This window comes from Nicotiana sylvestris, chromosome 5 (assembly GCF_000393655.2).
Source record: "Nicotiana sylvestris chromosome 5, ASM39365v2, whole genome shotgun sequence".
NCBI lineage: Eukaryota > Viridiplantae > Streptophyta > Magnoliopsida > Solanales > Solanaceae > Nicotiana > Nicotiana sylvestris.
Genome location: NC_091061.1, coordinates 150,683,920 through 150,703,335, shown reverse-complemented (window position 1 = coordinate 150,703,335; position 19,416 = coordinate 150,683,920). Strand labels below are relative to the sequence as shown.

Sequence of the window (19,416 nt, the reverse complement as noted above, 5' to 3'; positions counted from 1 at the left end):
TTTCTTCTCCTATGAGGTTGCACAAGTATGATTACTTAGAGGATGCTTACCAAGCGGCTTTGAGAGTTAAAAAGGGGCTTAAGGGTGAGAAAAGCTACAAGTCCAAGAGCACTACTTCTTCATGTAGCAAGGAAAAAGAGACTTGGAAATCTTCAAGCTATTGGGACAAGCCTAAGGAGACTAAACAAGATTTCAAAAATCAAGTTGAAAAATCCAAACCTAAGGTGGAGGATAAAGAAGGAGGAAATAATGCTCAATACAAGTCTCCTACTAATATTAGGTGCCACAAGTGCCATGGCCTTGGTCATTACATGAGAGATTGTCCAAATCGAAGAGTTATCATTGCAATGGAAGATGGAGGATATCAAAAGGGAGATAGTGACCATGGTGAAGATGTTGAAGAGGAAATTGAAAGTGACCATGGAGAGTGTGAAGAAGAAGACCTGAAGCGCTACTTAGTAGTAAGAAGACTTATGGGTGCACTTGCTAAGGAAGAACTAGATCAAAGGGAGAATCTTTTTCATGCTAGATGCAAGATTATGGGAGATGTTTGCTAAATGATAATTGATAATGGAAAATGTGGAAATGTGGCAAGTGCATCTTTGGTAGATCAATTGAATTTACCTACAAGAAAGCATCCTACACCATATAGACTATAATGGTTAAATGAGTGTGGGAAACTCAAAGTGACAAAGCTAGTATTGATAAAGTTCAATATCGGAAAGTATCATGATGAAGTTTGGTGTGATGTAGTGTCAATGCAAGCTTGTCATTTGCTTCTAGGCCGACCTTGGCAATATGATAGAGAAGCAAAGCATGATGGAAGAACTAATAAGTACTCTCTTGTTAAAGATGGACATAAATTTACTCTTTTGCCTTTGACACCATTTCAAGTGAGAGAAGATTACAAAAAAATGAGAGAATTGAGGGAAAAAGCAAAGAGTGAGCAAGAGAGAGAAAAGAGTGAGAAGAGTGATACTACAATAGAGGAAAAAAGTGAGAAAAGTGGCACTTAAAGAGAGAGAAAAAGTGGGGATAAAAGAGGGAAAATGAGGGAAAGGTTTCACTTTTACAAAATAAGAGTGAGCCTAGAGGGAAAGAAAAAGTGAGTTTGTTAGCTAGTCATCAAGATCCTTTGAAAGAGATTGAGGATAACCATTCTCTTATACTTCTTATGCATAAAGATTGTTTTTTACTACTAATGAGCTAACCCCTTTTGTACCTAGTGAAGTTTTTACTCTTTTGCAAGGCTATGAAGATGTCTTTCCCGAAGAGCTACCAAGGCAACTACCACCTTTGAGGGGAATAGAGCATCAAATTGACTTAGTTCCGGGGATCTCAACTTCCAAATCAAGCGACATATAGGAGAAATCCGGAGGCTACAAAAGAGTTGCAAAATCAAGTTGTTGACCTTCTTGAGATGGGATTTGCAAAGGAAAGCTTGAGTCCTTGTGTCGTTCCCATGATCCTAGTGCCAAAGAAAGATGGAAGTTGGAGAATGTGCGTTGATTGTAGGGATATCAATAAAATCACGGTAAAGTATCTCCATCCTATACCTAGACTTGATGACTTACTTGATAAATTGAGTGGCTCTCTTATCTTTTCTAAAATTGACTTGAGAAGTGGTTATCACCAAATAAGAATAAAACCCGGTGATGAGTGGAAAACCGTGTTTAAAACTAAATTTGAATTGTATGAATGGGTGGTTACGCCTTTTGAACTTTCTAATGCACCTAGCACTTTCATGAGGCTTATGAACCATGTGATGAAACTCTTTATTGGAAAGTTTGTTGTAATTTACTTTGATGATATTTTAGTGTATTCAAAGTCACTTGAAGAGCATGTTGAGCACTTGAAACAAATTTTTAATGCTCTTAGAAAGGAAAGATTGTTTGCTAATTTGAAAAAGTATACTTTTTGTGTTGATAAAGTGGTCTTTCTTGGTTTTTTTGTGAGTGCTAAGGGTGTAGGAGTTGATGATTCCAAAGTAGAAGCCATTAGGAGTTGTCCCACACCTAAGTCTATTGGGGACGTTAGGAGCTTTCATGGGTTGGCTAGTTTCTATAGAACATTTGTTAGGAACTTTAGCACCATAGCCGCACCGTTGACCCAAGTGATTTAAGAAAGATAAGACCTTTGTTTGGTGGAAAGAACAAGAGGAATCCTTTAAGGAGTTGAAAGATAAACTTAGCAAGGCACCACTTCTTCAACTTCCTAATTTTGAAAAGACTTTTGAAATTAAGTGTGATGCTAGTGGAGTAGGTATAAGAGCAGTTTTAATGCAAGATCAACAACCCATAGCCTACTTTAGTGAGAAACTTAGAGGGACGAGCTTGAACTATTCTACATATGACAAGGAGTTGTATGCCTTAGTTAGAGCTTTATCAAATTGGCAACATTACCTTTGGCATAGGGAGTTTGTGATTAAAATCGACCATGAATCTTTGAAGCACCTTAAGAGCCAAGGTAAATTAAACAGGAGACATACTAAATGGATAGAGTTTATTGAGAAATTTCCATATGTGATTCACTTTAAGAAAGGCAGAGATAATGTGGTTGCGGATGCTCTTTCTAGGAGGTTTATTTTAATGAACACTTTGACTTTTAAGTTGATGGGATTTGAGAGCTTAAGAGAACTTTATCCTAGTTATCATGACTTTAATGAGCTTTATGTTAAATGTGATCAAGTTGAGGCATATAAGAAACCTTATAGGTTAGATGATGCATACCTTGATAAGCAAGGGAAGGAAGAGAAGGATAAGGAATTAGCCAAAGTAGAAAAACAAAAGAGATTTCATAAGTTTGATGGATTCCTATTTAGAGATGGTAGGTTGTGTGTGCCTAGGTCCTCTTGGAGAGAAATGCTTGTTAGAGAGGCACATAGTGGTGGTTTAATGGGACATTTTGGAGTCCTTAAGACTTTAGATATATTAAAAGAGCACTTTTATTGGCCTAGGATGAAAGTTGACATAGATAAAGTATATGGTCAATGTGTTGAGTGCAAGCAAGCTAAGTCTAACGTACGTCCTTTTGGTTTGTATACTCCATTGCCTATTCCCAATGCTACTTGGTTTGATATTTCTATGGATTTTGTTCTTGGTTTGCCTAGGACTAGGAAAGGTAGAGATAGTATTTTTGTGGTAGTTGATAGATTTTTTAAAATGGAACATTTTATACCATGTCATAAAAGTGATGATGCTATCCATGTTGCTACTTTATTTGTTGATCATGTGCTTAAGTTGCATGGAATTCCAAAAACTATTGTTAGTGATAGGGATTCCAAGTTTCTTAGTCATTTTTGGGAGGGTTTGTGGGGTAAGCTTGACACTAAATTGTTATTTTCTACTTCTTGTCACCCTCAAACCGATGGTCAAATCGAAGTTGTCAATAGGTCATTAGGAAATATGCTTAGGGTCATGGTTAAAGGAAAGCTTACTTCTTGGGAGGAACAATTACCATTGATAGAATTTGCATATAATAGGACTATTCATTCATCTATTGGTATGTCTCCTTTTGAATGTGTTTATGGTTTCAATCCTTTAACTCCTTTGGATCTAACTCCTTTGTCTCAAGATGTTGTTGTGAGTTTAGATGCCAAGGCAAGAGCCAAAGCCATGAAGAAAACTCACGAGAATGCTAGAAAACAACTTGAAAAGATGAATCAGAAAGCGACTACCAAAGCCAACAAAGGAAGAAAGAAAATGGTGTTTGAACCCGGAGAATGGGTGTGGGTGCATTTTAGGAAGGAAAGGTCCCCTCACAAGAGAAAGAACAAGTTGCTACCAAGAGGAGATGGGCCTTTTCAAATTCTTGAAAGAATGAATGAAAATGCTTATAAAGTTGACCTTCCTAATGATTTTCAAGTGCATCATGTTTTCAATGTTAATGACTTGTCTCGTTTTGATGTAGGAGATGTTACAAATTAGAGGACGAATTCAAAAAGGGGAAGATGATCACATTATATCTATGCCTTCAAGACCGTTCACTAGGAGTCAAGCCAAGGACCTTCAAATTATTGGGATGCATTTAATGAAGTTGGAAGATTTGAATGATCTTTTGGAAAAGTCTAATAGAGTCTACAATTTCATCCAAATGATACTTAAGGATGGTGGACCAAGTTCATGTGAGGAGGATCAATTACAAGTGGAGAGCCCAAGCACCTAAGGGTCTTTTTAGTCATTATATAGACCTTAAGATAAATAGAAAATGTTAGGTCATCTTTCATGGCTTAGACTATATTGAATATTGCTATGTATTTTGTTTTGAGCTTGAAGGTAGACTTGTGGTTGCCTTTGAACTAGTCCTAGAATTTGCAAGAGGTTTGTCTTCCTCTTGAGGATTCTATTAGTGTAGGTGCTTTTGTTAATTGTATTAGAGGTGATTAGGATTTAATTCTAGTTATTACTAATATCTCATCAATATTTGTGTCTTGCTTCCCTTTCTTTATTTGCTTTTCAAGTCCCATTTCTTGTTCTTGCATTTTGGTTGTTATCAGGATGGGACTTGTTCCTTTTTATTATTTGCTTATTTTGATCAGGTTATCCATGCTTAGACTAGTTACTTATTAAATTGATCGTTCTTACCACGTTTATGGGCTTTGTGATAATTGAGCATTGTATTCTAAAAATTGAGAATGGCATTATGGAACTATTATTGACGTAAGGCTTGTTCTTGTTGATTCTATCTCCCTGTTGTTACTTGTTCATTGTTATATGGTAAGGGAGAATGTTAATGCACGAAAGATGATGTCGTGCCATATTATGAGAGTTAATGTATGAAGGGTGATGTCGTGCCATATTTTTGAGAGTTAATGCACGAAAGGTGATGTTGTGTCGTATCTATTGATTTGTGATGAAAGTGAGTGCAAAAGCACGAAGGGTGATGTCGTGTCGTCATTATTGTTTTACTGTGAGGTTGAGAGTAAAAGCACGAAGGGTGATGCCATGCAGTTTTATCATTGTGTATACTCGTTTTACTGGTTAAAGGCATATTGACTATTTTGGTTATCATTTCTGCTGTAATTATCGTACTTTGTACCCTTTTCGCATGTCTCCTCCCAATAGTACATGTTTAGCTTTTATTTGTTGTTATCTTGTACGTATATTGTTATCTACACTGGTTTATTACGTGGGTGTCTTGTCATAGCCTCGTCACCACTTCGTCGAGGTTAGGCTCGACACTTACGGAGTACATGGGGTCGGTTGTACTCATACTACACTCTACATTTTTTGTGCAGACTTTGGTACTGGCCCCAGCTGTTCATGAGGCGTAGCAGCTTTGATTGCTCATTGGAGACTCGAGGTAGATCTGCCGACGTCTGTAGACCTTGAAGTCCCCTCCTATTTCCCGTATTTTGCGGTTTCTTTTCGTTCAGAACAGTTGTATTTATTTCAGACCCTGTTTGTAGAAATTTTAGAAGTTCGTGAGTTGTGATTCCATATCCGGTTTGTAGTAGATATTATGGGCATTTATGTTATTCCGCACTCAGTTTTAGTTTATTTTGTCTTAATTGACTTTATTTATTGAAATTGAATGAAATTTGACTCAAAGATTCTCTAACGTTGGCTTGCCTAGCAAGTGAAATGTTAGACGTCATCACAATACCAAAAGTAGGAATTCTGGGGCGTGACACCTCTAAATTATTTCCACTTAATCTTGTGAAGTTATTTGTGCCACGCAGTGTAATAATGTAGCCTAATCAAAAACCACAAAAATCAGACCATAGAATGGGGGATAAAGTCAGTAACAACATTTTCCAGCAAATTAGATAAGCAACCGAATGATAGAATCAAATCACCAATCAATACAACACACGAACCAATATTTATTTTAATAAGATTGTGGTTTGTGGACTTGCAAAATTACATCGAGGTTATGCTCTTTACGAGGAAGTTTCGTCTGGTAGAACTATTTGTTGGTGAGTAACAACTCTTTTTTTGTTTATAATATAATCGACTGTGGTGTATCGGTCAATTTGTACGTATCTTAACTAATTTCACGGGCACATGATATCTTCTATCAATACAGGTATTGGATAACTCGCCTCCACTAAAATTTGAACCTCCGTGATCGCGCAATATTTGTGCACCAGGCTAAAATTTGAACTTGAGCCCTTATAATTTTTAGTTCACTTTATTGTTCATTAAGTCACGCTCTTCAAGTGAGAAACATCCATTATCCCCAAGGAATCACCTAATGTGCTTTCCATTCCTATTTCTTTCAAGTTGATTTTTACTCGGAAAGTTAACTATTAATGTAAGGGTTTTGATAATTTTTGAATTTATCAGAGCCTATATTTACCACAAAAATTTGTAAATCTAGGGCGAAATTAATGGACGAAAGCACATACGGTCAGTTTCTAACTTCATAACATAATCTTTTCTATTGAGACTTCCCATTGTTATATCTTTAATGATTTTATTATCGGCGTGTTGTGGAGTCTGCAGTGTTTGAAATTAGAGAAAAGCTTGCTTCTTTTTTAATAGATTCGAGGTGAATACAAGGTGCTGAGCTTGAACAGCAAGGCGAGCCGCTCTACTCTAGTCACGGCTACAAGTTACAGTCTGAGTCTTTTTCAGTTGTATTCGTTTGCAGGGGCGGAGTCACAATTTTTTGTAGGTAGTTTTCACTCAGACCTTGTACTTATATTTAGAAATTTATTTAATATTTATAAGTAATTTATTCAGAATCTAGTAAATTACCTTTTCTAAAGTTCAAAATTCAAAACTTAAAATTCTAGCTCCGCCTCTATTTATGCGGGCACTGTGCTCAACATGTCGTGACAACAAAAGGAAACACCTAATATTCGAAAAAAGATTAACCTAATCTTAGTACGTAATGTTAATGAAATGGAGGACCATGCATAGATGAAGGTATTCTGACATAGGTAGATATTATTATGCAATGGAGTATAATCTCGCGATGATTAACAAAAATACTCGAAAGCTCTTCTGGTTTTAAGAAATTTTTTTGTATTTCTATCATGAACCAAGCTGACTTCGTAAAGGCTTATGAGCTAAAAGAGGTGAAAGAGGTTGAGTCAAAAATTTAACCGGCAAATATATATTTTGTATATAGTTAATGTATAATATATGCATATTGACTGGTAAATATAAATATTTTCGGCTGAGCGGCCAAATATGTAACTTTTTCTTAGAACGAAGGCTTTATGGGTATTGTGATATTGAGTGTTCTCTCTCTCCTCTTTGTTTGTATCTCTGATTTCCTCATCTTTTTCTGTATCAATCTAATTTTCATCCTTTTTCTTTTTAGCTTTCTGTTGCATTATCCTTGTTATCGTTGGCATTTGCTTTGTACTTCTAGTCAGTATTGAGTTAATACAATTAATTGGTTTGGTGTAATATCTAGGTTGTTTCAATTTCTCAACATCTTCACTTGTTTTTCTTTTCTTTTGGGGGAATCAAAGACCTAGAACATGGAATTCATGAACCTACCTTTTCTATTTTTTACTTTTGTATTGTTTTGTGTTAATCATAGCAATAGCACTCTTTGCTTTTTCTAATTTTTTCTCTTCCATTTAGGTTTTTAAAAGTTTGAACACTATAAATAATAGTCGCGCTCCCATATGAGTGTATCGGTGAAGCAACTCGAAAAGTTTAGCAAGTTAAGAAGAATGTTTCAATCAAAGTTGGATTTAAACTTTATGTACTGATGGTGTAAAAATATTTATACTAGACCAGACCACTTATAAAATAATTACAAATAAGTAAAAATTACTATAATTAGTAGCCTGATAGCCCAAACTGATGCAGGTTGGGGTATGATAGATGGGCCACGAAGTCTTACATGGCTTTTAAACGGGGCATTTGCATTTATACCCGTTTTTAGGTCACGTTTTAACTTGTATCCACTTTGCCAAAAAAATTGCAAGCGTACCCACTTTTTCGCGTAACTTCAGCATACGGGGCTGAAGTAGCAAAGGCAATCACGCAAAACTTCAGCATTCTAGTAGACGGGCCTGAAGTAGCAAAAATTGCTGAACCAAGTGTGCTGATGTTTTTGTTTGTAATTGCTGAACTTAAACATAGTAGCTGAAATTTTGTTCTCTATTTGCTAACGTTTTTGTTTGTAATTGCTGAATTTAAGCATAGTAGCTGAAGTTTTGTGATTTAGTTCATTTAGAAAAACTTTAGCACTAAATAAGCTGAAGTTTTTTTTGTCCTGGATTTATTAGTTTTGTCATAAAACTTTTTCAAAAACTTCAGCAGAAGATGTTGAAGTTATTTAGTTCATTTATAAAAATTTCAGCACTATATAAGCTGAAGTTTTTGAAAAAGCTTTCTAACATACTAGATAAATAATCACCTTATTCTTTCATAGTGTATTACTTCTATAAATTAATCAGATTGTCAACATTATCTAAATCATAAATTTTGGAAACAATAAACGTGAAAGGAACATAATTATCATGAAAAGAATCACTAGGTGTGACCTTAAACTTCCCGTGCGTAGAAATATTCACAAACTATTGTTTACATTATTTATAATTTATTTTTAAATAACCTGATAAACATGCTTATGGCAATCATCCCATGAAATGAATTTTCATAGCAGCACCAACAGTAGCAAAAGAAAGAAGAAGAAGAAGAAGAAGAAGAAGAAGAAGAAGAAGAAGAAGAAGAAGAAGAAGAAGAAGAAGAAGAAGAAGAAGAAGAAGACGAAAGAGCAGAATGAGGAGTAAAAAGGGGGCTGAAGTTATTTAAAAAGTGAATACAAATTAAAAAAATTTAAAAGAATAAATATAGGTTAAATGGGGCGACCAAATAGAGCGCCCCGTATAATTTTTACCTTTTAAATGGGCGAGTTTGAAGACCAAAATAGAAGAAGTAGGTTGGGACTTGGGATCAATTAAAGCCACCTTTGGTTAGAAGATAAATCAACGTTCAAAAGTTATTAATTTGGAAACAAGAATCAAGACAAATTCTTTATTGATACTCCCTTCGATCCAAAATAAATGATTTTTTGGCCTTTTTTGTGGTCCAAAATAAGTGATTTTTTCAGATTTCAAGAATGAATTAATTATTTTTTTCCTACATTGCCTTTGAAGTAAATAGTGTTGGAGTATGTGTTAGGAGTATTTATGTGAAGAGATAGTAAAGGTTAATATGGTCAATTTTATTACTAATTAATGTTAAAAGATAGATTTCTTCATCTGTGTGAAAATAGCTAAAAATTACTTATTTTGGACGGGAGGAAGTATAAGTTTTGTCAATTTAAGTGCACTTCGTCATGAGATATGAGAAATTCAGAATGAGTGACAATGGAAGTTGTATAACTGATCTGATTGTATAAATATTTTTTATATTACCAATGGCCATTTGGTTCAAGGGATTAGGTGTGTTATTCCGAGATAAATTGGTTCAAGCTATCATGGTAGTATATACCCAGTTCTGAAATCACCATTGAAGTTGTACTCATATTGAACAAAACTTTGCAAGTTTACCCGTTTTAGGATCAACTTCAGACTTAGCGTGTCTGAAAGACTTGTCTGGGATATAATAGTAATGTCTGATCAACTGTAATTGAGAATCCAAATGCTTGGGATTAAGTTATCAGGGAATATAAATGAAAATCTTTTCTTATTTGCTTTATCATTATCATGTTATCTTACTTCATGTTATTCTAATGATGTAGAGACCTAGTGTAATTCAAAAAGTGGCCTTATTTTATGCATTGGGCCTTTGATACTAATTGAATATAACAAGAATTAACCCAACCTAGTTATCAGATAGTTTGTTGGACTGGTCCATATTCCACAGCAGTTGGTTTTCAAAGTTTAGCCCAACATTTTATTGGCCCACGATATATCACCAACGCCTAGTTAGCCCTAGTGGATGACTTTCAGCCCTTGTATGTAGCTAGTGGTGGTAAAATGGATCAAAAATGAAGAATTAACTCACATAGCCGCTCACCCTATCACTTAAACTAAAAAATGTACTGGATAATAAACTTTTTAAAAACGGGTCAAATATGGATAAGAATCATATTATCTACTTAAAAAATGAATAACTAATGGGTTTAACTTTTACATTTGTAAAAACTCAAATTGGGGGTTCTCAAACTTCGGAGACTAGAATTCTCCCAAAAGTGATCATATTCAAAAAGCCATCGATAATATAGTTACCCATATTATCTGCTGGTTAACCCATTTTTTATCCATATTAAATATGGATCGAGTCGAATAATTTATTCGTTTTTGCATTATCTGTTTTCGCCCTGCCCGTATTCTATTTGATCTGTCCGTTTGCCACTCCTATGTGTAGCTATCCCTCCTTTGCACTGTTGGAAGGTGATGTATTTAAATACCATCTTTTTTAAGGTGTAAACGTAGCTCCAAAATAGAAGCTTTTGTCAACTTAAGCTTAAATCTACTTTCAGTTTAACCTATTATATCATGTTACTTATTATATTTGTCAAATTATCAATGGAGTGGAGCAATATTTATCATTGAGATTTATAAGTATTTTATAAATAACTTGATTGTATACGTATTTTTTATATTGTCATTTGAACTCCACCATATACAGGAGGCATAACTAAAGGCTTCGATTTTTTGCTTGTATTTCTCTTATAAAAATTATGAAGAAGAATTGCAGACGATTTATTGAGGAACTTGCTCAACGATTTATCATTGACTAGCTATAAGAGCTTGAAAGTGAATTGAAGAAACAGATAACAAATAGTAACTTCGATATTAGTTTTATGCTTTATCACTTTCACACATAATAATGGACAAAATCTAACAATTATTAGTTTTCTGCATACATATAAATATTTGTTATCGCCCTCAAAGATTGCTGTTGCTCCACCATAAAACTTCCTATAACTGACAATCCAAAAGATTTCTTTGTGTTTGACATGACATAAAACATTAAAACTATTTCCTAGAAAAAAAATTGAGGAAAAAAATATTAAAAACCATATTATGTAGCAATTAGTTGGACATTCAAGTCCAATGAAAAGTAAATAGGAAATTAATGTTTATCCTCTAGGATTGTAGGGGTTAACTTTAGGGTCTGTTTGGCGTAAAACTAGGATATATCATAATTATATTAAAAACCAGAATTATAACCTTAATAACTTATGAAGAATTAATACAAATAGTCGCTTATCTAATTTCTTAAATTAAAAAAAATGACGGGTGTATAATATATGTATAACTCATGTATAATTTGTGTATAAGTATACAAAGTTAATATATAATCTATATACGCTAATTAAAAAAAGTAAACAATAAATTTGACCGATTATTTGTGTAACAATCCTGAAATCTCATCTTCTATATAATAAATTATACCAAGCTTTGTGATAATAGGTGAATTTAACTATAATTAGGCCCTAATTAACCACTGTCTTATATAGTTTGGATGGTAAAAGTGATAACAAAATGCTCTTATTAGTGTTTTTCATGCTTTGCAGGTTATATATGACCAGAGAAGGCTATGGAGTACTTTTGGGATCAAATATGGAGAAAAAGAGGCCGATCGTAAAATTCCGTCAAGTAAACCACGCGAAACAGCTCAAGTCAGAACCGAAAGAGGATTGTCGCGGTGGAACCGCGACCGCGGCAGAACCGCGGTAGAAGAGGGCTGCAGACAAAGTGAGAATCAGAGAGCATGTTTGACCGCGACCGCGGTAGAACCGCGGCGGAGGCGGAGAACTTCAGGGACTAAAGTGCAAAACACGGGATTTTTAGCCCAAAACCCTATTTTAAACACTAGACTCTGCCCAAGAGAGGCATGTATTGTTTTAGAGAGTATTCTTAGCAAGAAGAACAATTGTGAGAGATCACCCAAAACATCTTTCTTCTTTTCTTTATTTTTCTTGCAAGTTTTATGATGAATATTGTTTTAGTTTGTTTACCCATAGTTATGAGTAGCTAAATCTTTTGTCTAAGGTTTTGATGGAACCTATTGGGGAATGAACTTCTTGTTTATGTGAATACAAATTGCTAGTCTCAATCTTTATTTGTTCAACTTTGTGTATGTTGTAGTTAATTGACAGGATCCTCAATTAGCTGTGCCTATTTAGTGTGCATAACTCGGGAGAGAGTGCATATTTAGGTTATTGTTGAACAACACCACTCCCAAAGTATAAGAGGGATCTATAACTGCGGGTTTAAAGGCGGGATTAGGGATAACGAAGCCTTGAGTGCAATCTAAAGTGAACCGTGTTAATTAGAGCTAGCTAGTGTATCTCGGGAGAGTGCATTGAGTATATTACTGTGATTACTCGGGAGAGATTTACGGTAAGATGAGCGTTCATGGTTGATAGAGAGGTGTTGGTCAATTTGTATGAAGCATAAACAGAAGGGATTCCATCAATAGGGGAAGTCATTACCTTAGCGTTTTCTCATTATTGTTTACAACCTTAGCATCCTTAGTTTACAGCTGTTTATTTACTTGCAATTTTAGTTATTGAAGACACCATCAACTGTGATTCAAACGTTTGGGGAAATTGGTTCTCAAGAGTTTAGTGGGTCTAAAGATAGTGATTGATAGGTTAACTCTCTGTGGATTCGACTCTGGGCAGAATACTCAGGTTATATTCGCAACATCCGCAAGGTCCTTTTTATAAGGCATAGTTGGGCGTGATTAAATTTTGGCGTCGTTACCGGGGAGTTAACGGAATTATCAATTACCATTGATAGAAATACAAAAATTCTTAGTGTAGTCAGTTTTCTCTACACCAAGTTTTGATTGAAAATTTTGACGGTTGTTGACGTGGTTGCATAGGTGTATGTCTAGAAACTCTACGAGGACTGGAGAATTACTTAAAGGACTCTCAGACCCCGAGAAAACATTCCGGATATTGAACTGTGCCACCAAAAGACTTCAACAACCTCATCAAACATACAAACTCGAAATTGACATGGGTAACGTAGACAACGTCAACGGAAACGTCAGAGATATGGCACCTCCTGTGCCTGAGGCTGCACTATATGACTGGGCACAACCCACAGCTGACAATCTGGCCACTGCCATTGTTGTGCCCGCGATACAAGCTGAATCGTTCCAGATCACGAACAACATGTTGCACTTGCTGCAAAACAAGGGACTATTTTCTGGGACACCAGCCGAAGATCCTCCGCAACACTTGAAGAACTTCCTGTCGATTTGCAAAACTCAAAGGCAACCCAACGTAACTCTGGAAGCAATCAGGCTGTTATTATTTCCATTCTCGGTGATAGGATCTGCTCAGGTCTGGTTAAACTCACTCCCCATAAACTCTATAGAAACTTGGGATGAGTTAGTCAAGCAATTTCACATCAAGTTCCACCCGCCCAACAAAACAGCTCAACAAATTCATGAGATCGTGAGCTTTAAACAGAAACCAATGGAGACACTGCATGAGACATGGAGCCGGTTTAAAGGAATGTTGGTTATATGTCCACACCATAGTATTCCAGATCAGATGTTGGGACAACGGTTTTACATGGGACTATCAGATAGCATGAAGAACATTGTAGATGCCTCAGCTGGTGGGGCATTTTTGAGCAAAACTTGGAGAGAAGGTCAGAGTCTGCTTGACAAAATGGCTCAGAATTCGGGGTGGACGACGAGGAATGCACCTATCACTCCAGTGGTACACTCAGTGCCTTTTGACCCATCAAATTCCATGGCTGAAAATGTGGCGACCCTTTTTACACAGATGAGCATACTCACCAAAAAGGTGGAGGAATCAGGGCAGAAACAGCAAGTGCACATTGTAGATACTACCAATGGGGGCTTGTGCACATCTTGCATTAGTCAGCCAGTTGGTAATCCTTGGAATGCAGAACATGATCATCATCATCAGCACCCTGAAGACATGAACTATGTGTCAAACTATGGAGGCCAGAGACAGGGCAATCAGAACTGGGGTCAGCAAACTCAGCAGCCATACAGACCACCTCAGCCACAGTACAACGCTGGAAACATGGGAGGTATGAGACCTCCCAACAATATGGCACCTTAACAATCAGCAGCAAGGGTATCCCCCACCTCAGCAACAGCATGGTGGAAGGTAAGAAGATGGGTTCACGAGACTTGAAGCAATGATGCAGTAGGTTATTGGGTCCAATGCAAAAATAAATGAAAGAGTAGATGCACATGACGCAACAATCAAAACTATTGAAGTGCAATTGGGCCAAATTTCAATGTCTCTGAACAATCGTCCTCAAGGGACATTACCTGCAGACACCCAGATTAATCCAAAAGATTAGGGCCCAAAGCAGTTGATGGCGGTGAGTCTCCGTAATGGCAGGGATCTAGATGTAGAACAAGAGAGAGCTCGAGAAAATATACAGGCTGAGACATTCATTCCAGTGCTCATTGAGCTGGATGAGTCTACGATACTGACAGAAGTGACAGTCCAGCCTGCTCAAGAAGAAAAGAACATTCAGCAGGAGACCGAGAAAGTAGCTGAGCCAGTTGAAGAGCCAGTAGTTGAAATAGAATCTGATAAAGAGAAGTCCCAAGTGATTGGGAAGAAGAGACCTCCTGCACCCTTTCCACAGAGGCTGGCCAAGCATCAAAAGGAGGAGCAGTATAAAAAGTTCTTTGAAATGCTCAAACAAATCCAGGTAAATATTCCACTGATTGAAGCTTTAAAGGAGATGCCTGGGTACGTAAAAATGATGAAGGACTTGATGTCCCGGAAATTTGATTTTCAAGACTTGGCTACGGTTACACTTACTCAGACCTGTAGTGCAGTGGTGACGAGACCTATTGCTGAAAAGCTGTCTGATCCAGGTAGCTTTACAATTCCATGCACTATTGGGAATTTCGCCTTTGCTAAGGCGCTCTGTGATTTAGGGGCCAACATTAATCTTATGCCCCTGGCTATCTATAAGAGGTTGGGCATTGGGAGAGCTAGACCCACCTCCATGTTGCTGCAGCTGGCCGATAGGACTGTGAAGCGTCCACTCGGTATCCTTGATAATGTACTTATTCAGGTGGGGAAATTTGTGTTCCCTGCAGATTTTGTGATCTTGGATTGCAAAGTGGATGAAGAGATTCCTATAATCTTAGGAAGACCATTCTTGGCCACGGGGAGAGCTCTGATTGACTGTGAGACTGGGGAGCTCAAAATGAAACTCAATAATGAGGAAATAACGTTCAATGTGCAGAAGTCTATGAGGCGACCAAGCGAGTTCGCCAATTGCTCTCTTATTGATGTCGTGGATGTAATTGTAGAGTCTGATGATGAGGTGTTGACAATTGAGGACCCCCTTGTTGCATGTTTGATGAACTTAGATGAAGTGAATGGTGAGGATTTGGCGGAATGGGTGTTGGCATTGGAAGGTAGAGGGTTCTGGGAGAGAAATCTAGAGTTTGAGCCCTTGCACTTAGAAAAGAGAGAAACTCCTCCAGCTAAGCCATCCATTGAAGAACCACCAAAGCTGGAGTTAAAGCCATTGCCAGCCCACCTCAGGTATGAATTTCTGGGACCTGACTCCACATTACCTGTTATTATCTCATCTAGTTTGTTAGATGTGCAGGTGCAAAAACTTTAACAGGTACTAAAGGAGTGCAAAACTGCCATATGGTGGACCATGGCAGACATCAGGGGGATCATCCCCGCCTACTGCATGCACAAGATTCTGCTGGAAGAGGGGCACAAACCTTCCAGGGAACATCAGAGGAGGTTGAACCCCAACATGAAGGAAGTGGTGAAGAAGGAAATGATAAAGTGGTTGGATGCAGGAATTATTTTCCCAATCTCTGACAGCAACTGGGTGAGCCCAGTGCAATGTGTTCCTAAAAAGGGTGGTATGACGGGGGTGACAAATGACAACAATGAATTGATCTCAACAAGCACCGTCATAGGCTGGAGAATTTGTATGGACTATCGAAAGTTGAATCTAGCCACCCGGAAAGACCACTTCCCACTTCCCTTCATTGATCAGATGTTGGACAGATTGGCAGGGAGGTCACACTTCTGTTTTCTGGATGGGTACTCAGGGTACAATCAGATCTCCATTGCACCGGAGGACAGAGAGAAGACCTCCTTCACATGCCCGTATGGCATTTATGCCTTTAGACGGATGCCCTTTGGCTTATGCAACGCACCTGCCACATTCCAACGGTGCATGATGGCCATATTCACTGACATGGTTGAGGACATAATGGAGGTGTTCATGGATGACTTCTCAGTGGTGGGGAATTCATTTGATGAATGCCTGATAAATCTGACGCGTGTGTTGAAACGGTGCATCGAGACTAACTTGGTTCTGAACTGGGAGAAGTGCCATTTCATAGTACAAGAAGGCATAGTCTTGGGGCACCGGGTGTCAAGCAAGGGAATAGAGGTGGATCGCGCGAAAGTTGATGTAATAGCAAAGCTGCCTCCACCAACTTCAGTCAAAACCATCATAAGCTTCCTTGGACATGCCGGTTTTTACTGGAGGTTCATAAAAGACTTCTCCAAAATCGTCAACCCCCTTTGTAAGTTATTAGAAAAAGATCACCCGTTTTTGTTTTTTGATGAATGCAGGGTAGCATTTGAGGAGTTGAAAAAGAGACTAATCACAGCACCCATCATTGTTGCCCCCAACTGGGAGAAACTGTTCGAACTAATGTGTGATGCCAGTGACTATGCAGTGGGAGCAGTGTTGGGCCAGCGGAAAGACAAACTGATGCACCCAATCTACTATGCTAGTAGAACGCTGAGTGGAGCCCAGTTAAACTACATTGTGACTGAAAAGGAGATGTTGGTTGTAGTGTTCGCGTTTGACAAGTTCCGATCCTACCTGATAGGGTCCAAGGTAATTGTATATACTGACCATGCAGCTCTCAGGTACTTAATAGAAAAGAAAGAATCTAAGCCACGCCTGATTCGTTGGGTGTAGCTATTGCAAGAGTTCGATCTTGAGATTCGTGACCATAAGGGCACTGAGAATCAAGTCGCTGATCATCTATCATGACTTGAGGAAGCTGAAAATGTAGTTGAGGTTGAGGAAATACTAGAAACTTTTCCAGACGAGCAGCTGCTCGCCACCACTCATCAGGAAGCGCCATGGTATGCAGACTTTGCTAATTACCTGGCCAGTGGTATAGTTCCTCACGACCTTTCATCGGTCCAAATGAAAAGATTTTTTCGTGAAAGCCGCCAGTATTACTGGGATGAACCTTATCTGTTTAGAATATGCCTTGATAATATGATCCGAATATGCGTCCCTGAGATAGAGCAATTTTTGTTTTGCAGGCTTGTCACGCATCGGCGTATGGTGGACACTTTGGAGGGGTTAGGACAGCGACAAAGGTGCTAGAGGCTGGATTCTTCTGGCCGACAGTGTTTAAAGATGCGCACCTATGGGTGAAGGGCTGCAATTAATGTTAGCGTACCGGGAACATTTCCCGACGCTATGAGATGCCCATGAACCCAATTCAAGAGGTGGAAGTGTTTGACGTTTGGGGGATTGACTTCATGGGTCCCTTCGTCAACTCCTATGGCAATAAGTACATTATTGTTGTTGTAGACTATGTGTCCAAATGGGTGGAAGTTGTGGCGTTACCCACCAATGATGCAAAAGTGGTGGTGGGATTTCTAAAAAAGAACATATTCACCCGTTTTGGGACACCACGAGCAATTATCAGTGATGGAGGCACTCATTTCTGCAACAGGGCCTTTGAAAAGTTACTTGCTAAGTACGATGTGCACCACAAGGTGGCTACTCCTTACCACCCGCAAACTAGTATACAAGTTGAAGTGTCCAACAGAGAAATCAAGAGTGTGTTAACCAAAACTGTGAATGCCACAAGAACTGATTGGGCGAGGAAGCTAGATGATGCACTCTGGGCTTACAGAACTGCCTTCAAAACTCCAATTGGTATGTCACCATACAAGTTGGTGTTTGGGAAGCCTGCCACCTGCCAATGGAACTTGAACATAAAGCATGGTGGGCATTGAAACAGCTGAACTTAGACATGGAAGTTGCGGGCACGTCAAGAGTCACTGAATTGCATGAGCTCGAGGAGTTCAGATATCTTGTTTTTGAGAGCACAAAATTGTACAAGGAGAGAATGAAGAGGTTGCACGACCAGAACATTGTTGAGAGGAATTTCAAACCCGGGGACATGGTATTGTTATACAACTCAAGACTACGTCTGTTACCAGGTAAACTTAAGTCACGATGGTCTGGACCATTTCGAGTAGTTGAAGTTTTCCCTTCAGGAGCTGTTGAGATTGCCATAGAGAATGACTCTCGTACATTCAGAGTCAATGGTCAGAGATTGAAGCCATATGTGGGCATGAGCGAGAAAAAGGAAGTGTCTGAGCTGCACCTGACTGACCCACAGAGGTCGAGCGAACCTTAAATGCGCTCATCCTGCGTCGTGCCGCGAAGTTAAATCAGGCGCTGCGTGGGAGGAAACCCACGAAATTGTTGTAAGTGTAACACATTATATAAAAAAAATAAAAATAAAATAAAATAAAATCAGACAACTGCCCAGACCACGGTTCCACCGCTACTGCGGTCAAACCGCGGTCAGAGACCCCCTCTGAACTTCGTTCACCGCGTTTCCACCGCAACCACGGTCAAACCGCGGTGGGAACCCCTCTCTGAACTTCGTCTACTGCGGTTCAACCGCGACCGCAGCAGAACCGCGGCAGACCCCGTCGGGCCCAGGTATGCAGAATTTTTTTTTTAATTCACCCCCGCCCCTTTTTCTAATTCACCTAATCCTTCACACACCCCAAAACAATTATTCCCCCTCCCTATTCAGAAACAAAACGACCCCCCCCCCCCCCCCCCCAAAAAAAATAAAACCCAAATCCTCTCTTCTCTTTCTCTCTCAAATCCCTCCCTCACTCCCAAAAACAGCCATTGTTATCTTCTCCACACCTCCTCTCACCACCACCCACCCCTTCCAACTTTCATCAAGTAAGTGTTCTCTTCTTTTTTATTCTATTTCCTCTTCTAATTAGTGTAATCTAGTCTAAACTAGTTTAGTTATACCCTAGGTAGGAATAGTGTAGATTTTCTTTCAATTTTTGCTTCTTCTCTGTTTTTATTGTTGTATTTGCTTCTTGTGGATTTGTTTGGTGCTAAAATGGTTGGGTCTTTCTTATACTTTGATTGTGGGGGTTGTTTAGATGATTTGGAGGCCTAGAAATAATTTTTGCGGTGTAGTTTGGTGGAGGGCCCTTTTTGGCCGAAAATTTGGGGCTTGTGGTGCTATTTTAAGGCATTTTGTGCCTATCCTAGGTTGTGGTTGTGGTGTATTTGGTGAATGGTGGTGTTATATTTAACGTGAATCACTTGAAGGAGTAAGTGTGGGGTGTTGTATGCCAGGATTTGTAAGAAAGTTGTGGGGCCATTGTGGAGGTTGTAACCTGGAACACCTCACTAGTTGGGGGTTTGGCATAGTGTATGAATGGAATAAATGAGAGTTATTATTTGGTGCCATCGGG

The 19,416-nt window shown here is 38.5% G+C and overlaps 1 protein-coding gene and 1 long non-coding RNA gene across 2 annotated transcripts; both read left to right on the top strand.

Annotated features, from left to right (window-relative positions):
• The first annotated feature begins 5,748 nt into the window (after positions 1-5,748).
• On the top strand, positions 5,749-6,726 carry LOC138891130 (uncharacterized). Its single transcript, XR_011407450.1, has 2 exons — positions 5,749-5,917; positions 6,028-6,726. It is a non-coding gene; the product is annotated as an uncharacterized lncRNA (long non-coding RNA).
• Positions 6,727-17,373: 10,647 nt separating this feature from the next.
• On the top strand, positions 17,374-17,913 carry LOC138869496 (uncharacterized). The gene has a single exon (XM_070147116.1). The coding sequence runs from the start codon at positions 17,374-17,376 to the stop codon at positions 17,911-17,913; it is 540 nt and encodes a 179-aa protein (XP_070003217.1).
• Positions 17,914-19,416: the final 1,503 nt, after the last annotated feature.